Raw genomic sequence first — 15,057 nt, 5'->3', positions numbered from 1 at the left:
CGTAGGGTTCCACCACACATGGATAAGTAACAGATTTTCATTACTCAGCATTCGCTAATAGTTTGTCACAGGTGAGGTACACATGCAATACGCGAATCAGAAGGTGGATAGCCAATGGAAAACATGACTACAATGACGTTACCTTATCAATCCAGCGAAATCATCGTCCAACAACATCAGAGAAGTAGGTCGCCACTACAATCTCCCAACAAGAAGTAATCGATTAACGGCCACCAACTGGTTGGCTGCGCAGACCATGTCAGGACACAGCCGGTACAACTGTCGCCTGTATAATGCTTTTAAAAACGCCTGTTCACCGAACGGCTTACCTCCCCTTCTCGGGTAGTCGCACTGTCTTCTCTCCACCTCCCAACTCACTCGCGCTCGCCTCTCGATCCGCTCAGTGTCGCGCGACCGACACACAAGCGCCGAAAGGTTAGCGTCCCTGAACAAATACCGATAGCCGCAAAGCCGGTATGGATCAAAAAGGCTTCTTCAAGTGCTGTATAATTGCTCTACTAATACCTTGCATACCAAGAACAGTTTGTAATGTTCGGGACAGAAAGGGCACAATAGAGAAATAGAGTATCTGGGGTCCTCCAAGGATCAGTATTAGGCTTTTTACTTTTGCCATTATATCTCGATGATGTATCGACTATTATCTCCCACTTCAAATATCATTTACACGCTGACGACCCTCAGCTACACCTAAGTGCAAACCCAACAGATCTGCAGACGGCCTTCGAGACTGTAAATGCTGACTTACATAGGTTTGAAACTTAACCCATTTAAAACGCAAACAATCTTACTGGCTTACAAAAGACTTATTACTCTTCAGTTCAACTGGCTTGCAAAAGAGTTGTTACTCTTCAGTTCAAATAATCTCTTCCATACTTAACCCTAAACAGCACAGAAATAACCTTTTCTTCCTCTGCAAAGAATGTGGTTATAATTCTGGACCATCACTTAGACTGGACTGAATCACAACTGCAGTCTGTAAGAAGGTGTCAGCATCACTTCATTCATTACGGAAATATAAAAAAGTATTCCCTCTCGAGCTTAAAAAGAATTTCTAAATTCGCTAATACTCACCATACTTAATTATGGTGACCATACTCTCCTAAAACTTTTGTATGAGAGCTCATGTCAGATGGGAATGGTGATGAATGCCTGTGTCATACATTTGTCATGTGCGCTATTTGTACCATATCACTTCTACCTATGAAATTTTATTATGGTTGTGTGCTGTATCGTCGTCTCAGTCGCTGCACTTCGTCCTATTTATCTCAACGCTTACATTACTACCTGAACAAAGCAGCAGAAATACTCGTTGTCAACAAAGTGAAATCATCTCCTTTCCACTAAACAAAACTCTCTTGTTCTCTAAATCATTTACTGTACCAAAAACCCAACTTTGGAACAGTCATTCATACAATATTATGGAAATTAATATCCTTACAATCTTCAAAAGACAGCTAATGGCCCACCTTCTATCACAATAGCTATTGCTTCTTGCAGCTCACACTTGACAACTCTCGCTTTTCTACAGTGTTCTCTACTGAAATTCTCTTCTTTCCTTGCAGCCACTGTCACTTTCATTTCCATGCTCTACTCTGTCATTATCCTTTTCACTTCTTCTAATACCAGCAAGGCTTCAAAAGTGCTAAACTAACCAATTCAATTCTTAAACAGTTATTCTCGTGGGGCAGCTACAATTGTATGCATCAATTTTGTAAAATGAAGAAACTGAATAACAGTTGTTGAATCAACCATCTTTTACTACATACACAACTGGTTTTGGAACAATTAAAGTTCCATCATCTGGTGCAAAAAATAATATCTTTCAGCATCTGAGGTCACCCTTATCCCAAAATTGTCTTCGAACAAAAGTTACATGTCAGAAGGTTAAGAGGAGGGGGGGGGGGTGATAAATTCTGTAAAAACCACTGTCCTGTACCACCCAAAAACCACTAAGTGGGAACACTCTTCATCTGTGTGCTCCTGGTTGGGTGGCACAGGGCAAACAATGTTGTGAAATTTATGTCCTCCCTTTTATTCTTCTGACATCGAAACTTAGTTCCATGACAACATTGCACGTAGGATGCCCTCAGATTGTTAAATGACTATATTTTTGCACCGGGTGAAGAAAATTTAAGAGATCCTAAATTAGTCATATAAGCAATAAAAGAGTGTAGATTCAGCACCTATTGTGTGGTTTCTTTGTTCTCACAAAATATCATTCTTAATGTTTCCATTAATTTATTAATAGTTTTACTATATTCTTATTATTATTGCCAAATGTTTCTATGTATTAATAATGCAAATTATTATTGAGTTTTTATATAATAACTAATTAATATGATTTTGAATTTCTTCATTATTTTAACATCATTAATAGTGTTACTTTAATTGTGCTATTATTGCCAGTTATCGTTTTATTAAGAATGCCAGGTGTTGTTACTTTGATTTTTATGGAATTATTTGTAAGTGTTGTCACTGGTCAGATGTAAGAGAGGTTATTAAGACCCTAATCTGATCAGGCTAAATAAGAAATAAATAAATAACAAAATAAAAAGTATTGTATTTACATGTGTCTTTTGATGTTTATGTAATAAAAATTTTAAAAAATTACTTGGAATATTTGGGTGAAGAGGATGGAACTGTCCTAAAAGTTTAGCCCCAAAACTGTAACAAATTGCCATTGTAGATATTAAACCATTGGATATTAGTGTTGTCTCTTAAATAATGTAGTGTTGTGTCTTAATAATGTGAAATTATTGAACATTAGAAGTCTGGTACCTTCATGTGTCTTTGGGTGATGATCTACAAAAGTAGGTATTTGAAATACTGGGAGGGAAACAGCAATTAAATGCCAATGAACTGTGACTTTGGATGGTTCAGAAGTTACAAACGCAATGTAAAACTTCTCGCAGAATCTGTATATGAAAAATTTGCAAAATAATTGCTGAATAACACTAGTGTCTGATAGGCCAATCATATGTCACCCTATTGGCCTACTCGAGTGGTGATAGAATCCTGAGCATTTTGGACACTAAATTTTGGTAATTAAGGTAATGTTAAATGCATCTGGTCTTAAATCAGATGTACATAAATTTGACTAAGAGTGGATGTGGCCTACTCATAGAGGGCTTGGTGAAAACAGCGATTTTGGATCGTAAATTATGATAATTAACTCTAGGATGAAAGTATTTTTTACAAATTAGACGTCCATGAATGTATCTTACAGCACAAGAGGGCAGATTGCTTACACACAGCTGAAATCATCTCGCAGCCGTTTTGTTTACATAAGGCTACAGCCAAGTGAGCAGTTTGTTTACACAAGATCATCTAGCAGTCGCCTTGTTTACAAAATGGTGTCAATGAAATGTGTGGTTTGTTTACACAAGGAGACTAAGGTAGGTGACCAGTCTGTTGACATAAAAAATACAATGTGCCCACTGTATCGGTCTTTGTTCCACTACTCACGATGTGGTGATTAATGATTAGTGACTAAGTATGATTAGGTGAGGTCTATGGAAAGAAAGACTGTGGTTCATGTTATGTGAATAATTGCCTATTTGTGCAAGGTTGACACCTCTCCTGTTAAATCTTTATGGAAGACAAACAAGGTAATAAATATCCCATCTGTTATTTGAGTGATCTGAAATGATTGTAGCTGCCACTGTGTACCGTCTTGTTACTTTGAATGAGGTGTTTCTGCACCAGTTCATCTCGTAACAGAAATTACATTCAGAGCCACTGTGGAATCTATACTAAAACTGCCTACATCCATGCTGTCTACAGGAAACGTATAGCTTTTTTTGTGTTCAAAAGTTCCCCGCTGCTTAATTGCTTTCAAGAGGCTAAAATAACAACTGGCATGCAGTTGGCTAGTCTTTTGAACAAACTGGATGAAAAAAATCAAATATTTGTGAAAGCACATGCGGTAATTAATTGATTATTGATACTGTATAACACAGGTATTTACAAAGAGTTGTTAAAACTTTTAAAAAGGAAAACGGAAGGAAAAGTCCAATAATTCGGGATAGCTGTATTTATTAAATTGGATTAGAGACTCACACAACCGGTTTCGCAACTTATAAGTTACATCTTCTGGTGTATAATATTTTTTGATCGTCTTTGTTGAAAGAGGAAAATATATTACGTTAGTCCGCCAATGCGCTAGACGCTTTAACCGTGAGAAATCGAAGAATATGAAGTCAAAGATGTTGAAATATGCACCTCATGAGTTGCACATAATACACACCTAACGATAATTGTGAATGCAAAACTTGTCGATTACAATAAAAATAAATAGTAACTGCAGGACTTGTAGAATGGCACTAAGGGTTGCCATCTACCCACTCAAGAAAAAGAGACAAAGTAAACTGACGTATTGTAAAACCTGCACCCCCCTTGTACTATATTAGAAATATTCAGTTTAATCAAGACTATCTTAATCTATTTCTCTAAAGGAGAAGAAGTTACACGCAGGTGAGCAAGCAAAGTATGAGAGCAGTGATTGTGTGAGTGTTACCAGCATTTTGCATTAAAATTTATTAGAAATGTAATATCTGTGGCTGTAGCCATTTATTAAGAAAGCTAGCTGTTAATATCACTATTACTTAGACAATTACCTTAAGCTAACTGTATTTCAGTTGACTCTTAAACTCATATTTGACTCACAAACTGGTTTCATTCGTGTTAATATCACTCTACTGTGTGTTTCCCTTAAAATTTTCTGTGTTCTAAATCAAATAATGTTTCATATAATTACCAGATCGAAAAGTGCCTGCACGACTTTTTGTCTGTAATACTTGTGCCATTAATATCTGGCGCGTTCCGGCGAGTTTGATTCGTTACATCCTTTCCAATGAATTATTTAATTATTATGCTTCCTCGAATACAACGTATTAATGTTCCACAATACTATTACGTTGTATTCAAGTTAATAATATGTCTACGTTCCTCGAAGAACCGACGGGATATTCCATAAATAATATGTTTCCCTTTAGTACAATTCTACCTGTTATAATCCGCCGAAATTTATATTATTTTAATAACCACAGCATTCACAATAACTCGTTTGACTTATGATTCTTTACTTCCTGTCTCGCTATACATATGCATCCAACCATAGAATCCTACTAGCTATCTCATACTCCTAGTGACTACTGCAAAATTATCCACGCTCAGTTCGAAAAACTTGTATAATCGAGAGAACAACCTCCAGCTAAAGTCCACCTTCCACAGAATATGCTACTTTGTCAAAGTGGTACCCTTACCCAAGAAGAAGACATCATTCATATATCAGTGCATTTTTATTTGACAAACACCACATGCTGTTAGTGTCCGCCTGATAAATGTTGATCTTGCCTTGTACAAAACTGCGGTCTGCGGCGACATGAGATGCAAGGAGACTGCCACGCCTCCAGCGCTGCGCCCGTCCAGCGTTACACGCTGAGGATCACCGCCGAAGCGCTCGATGTTGCTCTGCACCCAGGAGAGCCCCAGCAGCTGGTCTTTGAGGCCCACGTTGCCAGGTACGACATCGTCGCCAGTGCTCAGGAAGCCTGCAACCCAACTGACCTCTTAATAAAGCTATCGCATCTAGGCGCCTCCGACTGACTACATATATTGAAACAATGACTGAAAGTATGAATGCCATTGTAAATTTTTCACGAAGTTGTAATAGTAACCAGAGTGGTTCATTATCCAGCAGCAGCGTATAGTAAGTGCCTGTATTGACTGTAGGCCGATTCAGAGTGTATAAAGGGTTTTCTCATGCTGGACATGATTAGAAATCAGATGAAACCTTTCTGTAAGGATCCGTTTGACTCAGCTATGGTCGTGTCTGCTATTGGGGAGTGACCAGCCATCCAGATTTTGTATTCCTAAATTTCCGGTCTGAGATGCAGACCCATCAGATCACGAGTGATAACCTCTTTGTACAACACAGATAACAGTAATAAAGACCTTACCACTTATATTATTGCTCATGTCTTACCAGAATTTGTATTTGATGCTCGCACATTCAGAATAGGTAATGGAGAATCCCTAGAAACGTATCTAGGTGTCTTGCTTAGTGGTGCAACAACATTGATTAATGTTATTGCTTTGATTAAATAACATTTAGTTTTGACATCGTACATAACATTGAGAAATATGCAGAGAGTGGAGCAACTGAGATCGACTAGCCAAGATACAAATCGAAATATTTTTAGAATGAGTAATTATATCAATGTGTAGAGTTTGGTTATCTGTATTGGACAATATATCGAATATTCCCACTTACTGCTGCGCTAAAGAAAGATAAACTGGGCGAATGTAAAATTTTTTGAAGCTTTCCGGAGTCACTGCTGAGCCAATTCAATGCAGGCTCCAGTGCAATGTTGCAACCAGAATCACATACAGACAAGAGAGCCGATGCTGCAAATGTCGTGGCATACAAGCAAGACCAGTGCTACACATTGCTCAGTTGAGATGTTCGAATTAGAAATTCAACAATATGATCACACTGTAAAGCGAAAATAGTGGCATTCTGGCAGCATTGCAAGGAACCGTTACAAAACATAAATCTTATAAAGAACACCTTGCAGTCCACTTGCACTGCAGAAAGCGCCAAGTTGAAAGGCTGTAAGCTACAGATGGGACATCGAGGTGCAATGAAGATTGCTGACAAACTAGGCTACATTCAGTCAACCTCGCCAAACATCATTTCCTCTGACAGACACCTATAAATATTGAGGCTCCCAAGTCCCTTTATATTCCAGTCCCAGTGAGCCACCTTATAGGCTGGGCCTATGAGGTGCTGACTGCCATTCGTCAGATGACAACTACCTTTGAGACGGCAGCCAGAGTGGTCCTCTGGACTTCGCTGTTGTGAGCTGCCGACCTCTCTTCCACTGATGTGAAGACTGGAATCTTCTACCATCAGCTGAATCGCGGCCAAACAGATGGCGTTTGGAGTACTGTCAAGCTGTCACTGTACTGCTGCTGCGTGATAGCTGCTCCTGCTGCCCCGCCCCCCCTGCCCCCCACCCTCCCAACTTGTATATGTGAGCTGACACTGACAGTGGACAAACCATGGGGTACTAAAATGTAAACTTTCACGGCCGGAAATATCATGTCCATTATAATTATCCGGGCTGTTATACCGTGGTCCGTTGATGAATTCTGTGGTAATTCCCAACGTTTCGTCTCCGACTGCGGGAGACATCTTCAAGGGGGTCCGTAGCTTGATGGAAGGTCCAACACACACACTGGCTCGCTACTGACTGGCGAGATGTCTCCCGCAGTCGGAGACGAAACGTTGGGAATCACCACAGAATTCATCAACTGACCACGGCATAACAGCCCGGATAATTATAATGGCCAAACCATGGGGTGCACCACTACTGACGTCCTATGCAGGATTGCTGGAGGCTTCAGAGTCAACGAATGTGCCCTAGTGAAAAGAATCGAAGAGCTGAGAGGCGTCACCTCCGGATTAGCAATGCCTGCCACCGCCCATGAGGGCAAACTTGCACAGTGTCACTCGTGTTGTGTTAGCTTTCATGACCACACCGACGCCCTCGAGGGACGGCTGAGCTGAACACGTCAGTGCATTCCACTTCTGCATGCTGCGTCCGCAAACCTCCTCGCTGCTGCCTTGTAGAAGATGGTCCAATTGTAAAAGCGAAGGTAAGAAATGTATAAATCGCTAACGCTGTCTCATTACCGACTGGGCCACCTGACAGGCCCTCACCACTACGCTCCACGCTTCTTCATCCTCCATTCATTAGCGTCACAGCCCATCGGTCTTACTGTACTTCCATAGCTGCCAAATTATAAGGTCAGCTTTGTCTTTTGTGTAATACCATACCTTTTCCTATGGCACCAGAAAGACACATAATTTATGACCTTTGAATAGTGACAAGATGATAGTATGGTCACCGTCGTCCCACCATCGCTAGAGGAAGTTCCACTATCGTCTTTCCCCGTGTAAGAGATGTAAGGGCTTCAGTCACAAACGGAGCTGGCTGAACACAGGAAAAACGTAGATACAGGAACCATAGATATAACAGTTGTAAATTGTCGTAGCTGTGTTCGGAAAGTACCAGAGCTCCAACCGCTAATGGAAATCATTGATACACAAATCGTTATAGGCACTGAAAGCTGAGTAAAGCCGGATATAAGCTCAGCCGAAATTTTTGCGAAGAATCTAACAGTGTTCCGTAAGGTTAGGCTAAACACGGTTGGCGGTGGCGTGTTTGTTGCTGTCAGAAGTAGTTTAACTTGTCGCGAAATTGAAGTAGACACTTCCTGTGAGTTAGTATCGGCAGAGGCCATTGTTGGCACCGGTATAAAATAATAATAGGATCCTTTTACCGACCTCCCAATTCAGATGATACAGTTGCTGAAAGGTTCAAAGAAAACTTGAGTCTGATTTCAAACACGTACCCGACTCACACAATAATAGTTGGTGAAGACTTCAATGTACCCTCGATATGTTGGCGAAAATACATGTTTAATTCCGGAGGTACGCATAAAATATCATCCGAAATTGTACTAAACGCATTCATTATTTCGAGCAGTTAGTTCATGAGCCAACGCGAATAGTAAACGATTGTGAAAACACGCTTGACCTCTTATCAACAAATAATCCTGAGTTAATAACGAGGATAGTGAGATTGAATACTGTAATCCCCAAATCCTCGAAAAAAAAGCGAAAAATATACCTATTCAAAAAAGCAGATAAAAATTCACTTGGCCCTTCCTGAGAGACAATCTCCCCTCATTCCAAATTAATAATAAAAGTGTAGACCAGATGTGGTTTAAATTCAAAGAAATAGTATCGGCAGCAACTGAGAGATTTATACCTAATAAATTAACAAGCGACGGAGCTGATCTTCCTTGGTACACAAAACGGGTTAGAATACTGTAGCAGAAAACAAAGAAACAAACATGCCAAATTTAAACAGACGCTAAATCCCCAAGATTGGCGATCTTTAACAGAAGATCGAAATTTGGCGCGAACTTCAATGCAAGATGCCTATAACAATTTTCACAACGAAACTTTGTCTCGAAACCTGAGAGAAAATCCAAAGAGATTCTGGTCGTATGTGAAGTATATTAGCGGAATGAAACAATCAATACCTTCTCTGCACGATAGCAATGGAGATACTATCGAAGACAGTGCTGCCAAAGCAGAGTTACTAAACACAGCCTTCAGAAATGCCTTCACAAAAGAAGACGAAGTAAATATTCCAGAATTCTAATCGAGAGCAGCTCTCAATATGAATAACGTAGAAGTAAATATCCTCAGATTAGTGAAACAATTTAAATCACTTAATAAAAGCAAATCTTCTGGTCCAGACTGTACACCAATTAGGTTCCTTTCGGAGTATGCTGATGCATTAGCTCCATACTTAACAATCATATACAACCGATCGCTCGACGAAAGAGCCGTACCCAAAGATTGGAAAGTTGCGCAGATCACACCAATATTCAAGAAAGGTAGTAGCAGTAATCCACTAAATTACAAGCCCATATCGTTAACGTCGATATGCAGCAGGATTTTGGAATATATATTGTGTTCGAACATTATGAATTACCTCGAAGAAAACGGTCTACTGACACACAGTCAACATGGGTTTAGAAAACATCGCTCCTGTGAAACACAACTAGCTCTTTATTCACATGAAGTGACGAGTGCTATTGACAAGGGATTTCAGATCGATTCCGTATTTCTGGATTTCCGGAAGGCTTTTGTCACTGTACCACACAAGCGGCTCGTAGCGAAATTGCGTGTGTATGGAATATCGTCTCAGTTATGTGACTGGATTTGTGATTTCCTTTCAGAGAGGTCACAGTTCGTAGTAACTGACGGAAAGTCATCGAGTAAAACAGAAGTGATTTCTGGCGATCCCCAAGGTAGTGTCATAGGACCATTGCTGTTCCTTATCTATATAAACGATTTTGGAGACAATCTGAGCAGCCGTCTTCGGTTGTTTGCAGATGACGCTGTCGTTCATCACCAATAAAGTCGTCAGAAGATCAAAACAAACTGCAAAACGATTTAGAAAAGATATCTGAATGGTGCGAAAAGTGCCAGTTGATACTAAATAACGAAAAGTGTGAGGTCATCCACATGAGTGCTAAAAGGAACTCGTTAAACTTCGGTTGCAGATAAATCAGTCTAATCTAAAAGCCGTAAATTCAACTAAATACCTAGGTATTACGATTACGAACCACTTAAATTGGAAGGAACACATAGAAAATGTTATGGGGAAGGCTAACCAAAGACTGCGTTTTATTGGCAGGACACTTAGAAAATGTAACAGACCTACTAAGGAGACTGCAAAAAGAAAAAAAAAAATGTTCAAATGTGTGTTAAATCTTATGGGACTTAACTGCTAAGTTCATTAGTCCCTAAGCTTACACACTACTTAGCCTAAAGTATCCTAAGGACAAACACACACACCCATGCCCGAGGGAGGGCTCGAATCTCCGCCGGGACCAGCCGCACAGTCCATGGCTGCAGCGCCTCAGACCGCTCGGCTAATCCCTCGCAAGGAGACTGCCTACACTACGCTTGTCAGTCCTCTTTTAGAATACTGCTGCTCTAGGTGGGATCCTTACCAGATGGGACTGACGGAGTACATCGAAAAATTTCCAAGAAAGAGCACGTTTTGTAGTATCGCGAAATATGGGAGAGAGTGTCACAGAAATGATACAGGATTTGGGCTGGACATCATTAAAAGTAAGGCGTTTTTCGTTGCGACGGAATCTTCTCACGAAATTCCAATCACCAACTTTCTTTTCCGAATGCGAAAATATTTTGTTGACACCGACCTACATAGGGAGGAACGACCACCAAGACCAAATAAGGGCAATCAGAGCTCTACAGAAAGATATAGGTGTTTATTCTTTCCACGCGCTATACGAGATTGGAGTAATGGAGAATTGTGAAGGTGGTTCGATGAACCCTCTGCCAGGCACTTAAATGTAATTTGCAGAGTATCCATGTAGATGTATATGCAAGCAGGCACTTGTCTCAGTAGTGACTGATGTGCCTACTCGTGCTCTTCAAGTACTACAATCTGTGTTCTGGTGTCGGGGAGATAAGACAGTTTGTTCTACCCTTTCACAAAGTGTGATCACAAAAGAGAGGGTATAGCTTTCGTTTATGCTGAATGTCACCAGATTGTTGGAGTAGTGGTACGTTTGTAACTGAAAGTTATCATCGTCGTGCTTCACGATCTGTAATTGAAATCATTACTTAAAAGATGTGTAATTCGATGTGTGAAGAATTAAATAAGCCAACGAAAAGCAACTGCGATTGATGAGGGATATTGGATCAACACTTAAGCAGCGGTAACACAGAACCCATAGATTACTATGAGGCAAAAAGGGGTGACAGAATGGGATAAGCGAAAGAACTGTTCTGCGAATACCGTATTCCAACGTGTTTCGTATATTCCACATTTCGGTCCATCAATAGCTTCATGCAATGGCTTTCAAATCGATTAAAGTTCCCTGTTAAAAATTTCCGTTAGCTGAATGAAGTGGTTAAACAAGATCGTTAGTTAGTCAACATATCATACTTGATGGCCGTGTCTTTATAAAAATTTTAATAAGTACAAGTATTTAACAGATACGCAACCGCAGACTGGAAGACATCCCATTCGAAATACTGCTGTCAGTTTGGTATCAACATGGTAAACGTGCCGACCATCCCACACATATCATTACAAACTGTCTTGACAGGTAATAAGTAGATTTCTGAATGGTTTAGTAAACGCTAAATGGTCTGCTCCGTAGCCAGATGAAACTCCTTTGGACATTTATTTGTGGAGAAAATTAAACAGCAATTCTTGAAGGAGACACTAACAACTACCAGAGATATGAAATGCAGTATAGCATGGACCTTTATTGCGGTACGTCGAGATGAAATACAAGTTCAATAACTTTATAAAATGAAGAGCCAAAGAAACTGGTACACCTGCCTAATAACGTGTACGACCCCCGCGAGCACGCAGAAGTATCACAACACGACGTGGCATGAACTCGACTAATATCTGAAGTAGTTCTGGAGGGAACTTACAACATCACTCCTGGAGGTCTGTCCATAAATCCGTAAGAGTACGATGGGTGGAGATATCTTCTGAACAGAACGTTGCACGGCTTCCCACATATGCTCCATAATGTTCATGTCTGGGGAGTTTAGTGGCCAGCGGAGGTGTTTAAACCCAGAAGAGTGTTCCTGAAGACACTCTGTAGCAATTCAGGACGTGTGGAGTGTCGTGTTGTACTGTTTGAATTGGCCAAGTCTGTCGGGATGCATAATGGACGTGAATGGGTGCAGGTGACCAGACAGGGTGCTTACGTACGTATCACTTGTCAGACTCATATCTAGACTATCAGGGCTCCCGTATCACTCAAGCTGCACACATCCTATACCATTACAGAGCCTCTGCGAACTTGAACAGTCCCCTGCTGACATGCAGGGTCCATGGATTCATGAATAGTCTCTATATCCGTACGCATCCATCCTCTCTATAAGATCTGAAAGATACTCGACCGACCAGGCAACATGTTTCCATTCGTCAACAGTCCAATGTCGGTGTTGACGGACCCAGGTGGGGCGTTACGCTTTGTGTCAAGCAGTCATACACGAGTCGTCGTTGGTGGCGTCCTTGCAGCATGGTTTTTCCGGCCGTAGCGATTTCGGAGATTTGATGTTTTACGGGATTCCTGATATTCACGGTACACTCATGGAAAGGTCGTACGGAAAGATCCCCACTTCATCGCTACCTCGGAGGTGCTGTGTCCCATCGTTCGTGCACCCACTATAACACCACATTCAAACTCACTTAAATCTCGATAACCTGCCACTGCAGCAGCAGCAACCGATCTAACCACTGGACCAGACACTACTTCTCTTATACAGACGTTGCTGACAGCCGCCCCGTATTCTGTCTGTTTATACACTTCTTCATTTGAATACGCAAGCCTGTACAAGCTTCGTTGGCGCTTCAGTGTAGTATCTGTCATTGTTCAAGATCACTAATTTTTATACTTGATGTTGTACTCATACCAACAAACAAATGAGTAACTTGTTAGCTTACATGTGGTACAGTAGGGCAGACGTTCGTTGAACCTCTTCTCTTGATGCCAGGGCAGTCGTTTGTGATGATGTTTGTTATATTGCTACACACATGTGAAGTCCTTGGAGTCCTCTTCGCAGACCCATTCAAATGACAGAGAAAAAAGATATGACGCCATTTAAATACGGTATGTCGTAATTCAGATGTCATAAACGTTAATAATTACTTGAATATGTTAGAGTATTCCCCACGTTGTCCACTGGTAACTTGGCGAGTACCACACCTCGATGTACTTCCTCGTGCTGGACGTATTCTAGGTGGTGTGTCAACTGCGTCACCATGTAGTTAGTATTCTGAGAAATTAATTTCTCTCGTCTGCATAATAATGGTTTACACTTGTAACACGTACCGAGCGGCCCGAGGCGGTAGTTGATGGTGACCAGTATAACTCCGTACGAGACGAGGAAGTCCGGCCCAAACTTCTGGTCGGAGCCGCTGCCCTTGACGAAGCCGCCGCCGTGCACGTAGAAGAGCACGGGCAGCTCGGAGCCCTCATGCGGTAGCCCTGGCACGTACACGTTCAGGTAGAGGCAGTCCTCCGAGCCCTCGCCCGTGTTCTGCACGCAGTCGCTGCCGTATTGCGTGGCATCTCGGACGCCCTCCCAGCCAGTGGCCGGTTGCGGAGGCTGCCGGAAAATAGGTGTCATCTTCTGTAGCACGTGCACATATACATAATGCTGTCTCATATAAACATGATCTGAAGGTGACTGCCTTATAACTAACGGAGATTTTAAAGTTTCTCGAATATTTGTTTTAACAAAGGTATTCTCCATTTCGTTATTGTGTTGATTTCTATCAGCGCTCAGTCCATGGTTCACCTTAGTGCCACGTATTTGTTTAAAGATGATAAAACATATCGAGAAATTAAATCTTAATATAGACCACATAGGTCGTCTCCCTATTGGATGCATTTTCAAGAAGGATTCCTGTACAAAGTGCGACGTCCTTCCTGTAAGGTGTTATTCTCGTATGGCTAAATTACAATACGTACTTCTGCTGCTACCTCGATAAGAGAGCACAGTCTATATTGGAAACTAAATATTGTAATTTGACATATAACACACAATACATCAATATACTTCTCTTTGAGCAGCTGAAAACGCAACTTAGAAATTAACGTCTTTGTTTCACATTTTGTCAGCAGACAAAACATTAACCTCCCTCTCCAACAAGCACACAGTTTGTTCTGGAGCGCTGTACTTCACGTAGATCTGGTACCAGTACATCCTGTCACCCTCCAGTTATAAGTTAAGACGTGGCAATGATGTGGTGTGTATATCCTTCATCAATGAGCGGATTCAGAGCAGTCAGATGATTCAATATGGAAACTTGACAGAATGGCCATCACCACACAGTGAATGAAGTAGCTCGATTTGTTGGTCTGTCAATGCGGACTGTTAAACATGTCTACAAAGAATGGTGCACCACTTGCAACCATATAACATGGCATAAGAGCAGTGTTTGTAAGAAGCCTTAACTAACTGGAATTGGAGACAGATGTCACACATTGTCAGTCACAGTTGTTTCACATCCGACAGAAGTTGTTGCTCTCATTGCACGGAGATCAATTTTAAATTGTTTTCGAGAGAACATTATATGAAGGTAATTGCATTAAATGGACGTTCAGAGCTCGCAACATGCGTAAAGTATATTATTCACAGCGTCACATAAAGCTCGACGTCTTCTTTGGTTCAAACAATACAGAAACTGAATAGCGTCCCTCTGGAGACATGCAGTGTGGGGATAATGTAAGGCTTCAGATGAACCAGCACCCGAATGAAATGTTTAACCTGCACGCTGTGGAGCATATATTTCGAGCAAGAGGTGTTTCAGTCACGTTTTAGGATCTCTTTTACGGCTTAGGCCCGTTCATTCAGTTCACCATGAACACGATCCAGATTGTTTA

General features: G+C 41.1%; 1 protein-coding gene across 1 annotated transcript in view; it reads right to left on the bottom strand.

Annotated features, from left to right (window-relative positions):
* LOC126474513 (juvenile hormone esterase-like) overlaps positions 1-15,057 on the bottom strand; it is a 104,841-nt gene that overhangs the window by 68,011 nt on the left and 21,773 nt on the right. Inside the window, exons 3-4 of the mRNA XM_050101984.1 lie at positions 13,501-13,777; positions 5,377-5,573 (exon numbers count right to left, since the gene is read on the bottom strand). Coding sequence (XP_049957941.1) covers positions 5,377-5,573; positions 13,501-13,777 — 474 coding nt within the window. The remainder of the gene's footprint in view (positions 1-5,376; positions 5,574-13,500; positions 13,778-15,057) is intronic.

Source organism: Schistocerca serialis, chromosome 4 (genome assembly GCF_023864345.2).
Source record: "Schistocerca serialis cubense isolate TAMUIC-IGC-003099 chromosome 4, iqSchSeri2.2, whole genome shotgun sequence".
Lineage (NCBI taxonomy): Eukaryota > Metazoa > Arthropoda > Insecta > Orthoptera > Acrididae > Schistocerca > Schistocerca serialis.
Note: the sequence above shows the minus strand (reverse complement) of the source record. Positions and strands in the feature narration are given on the sequence as shown.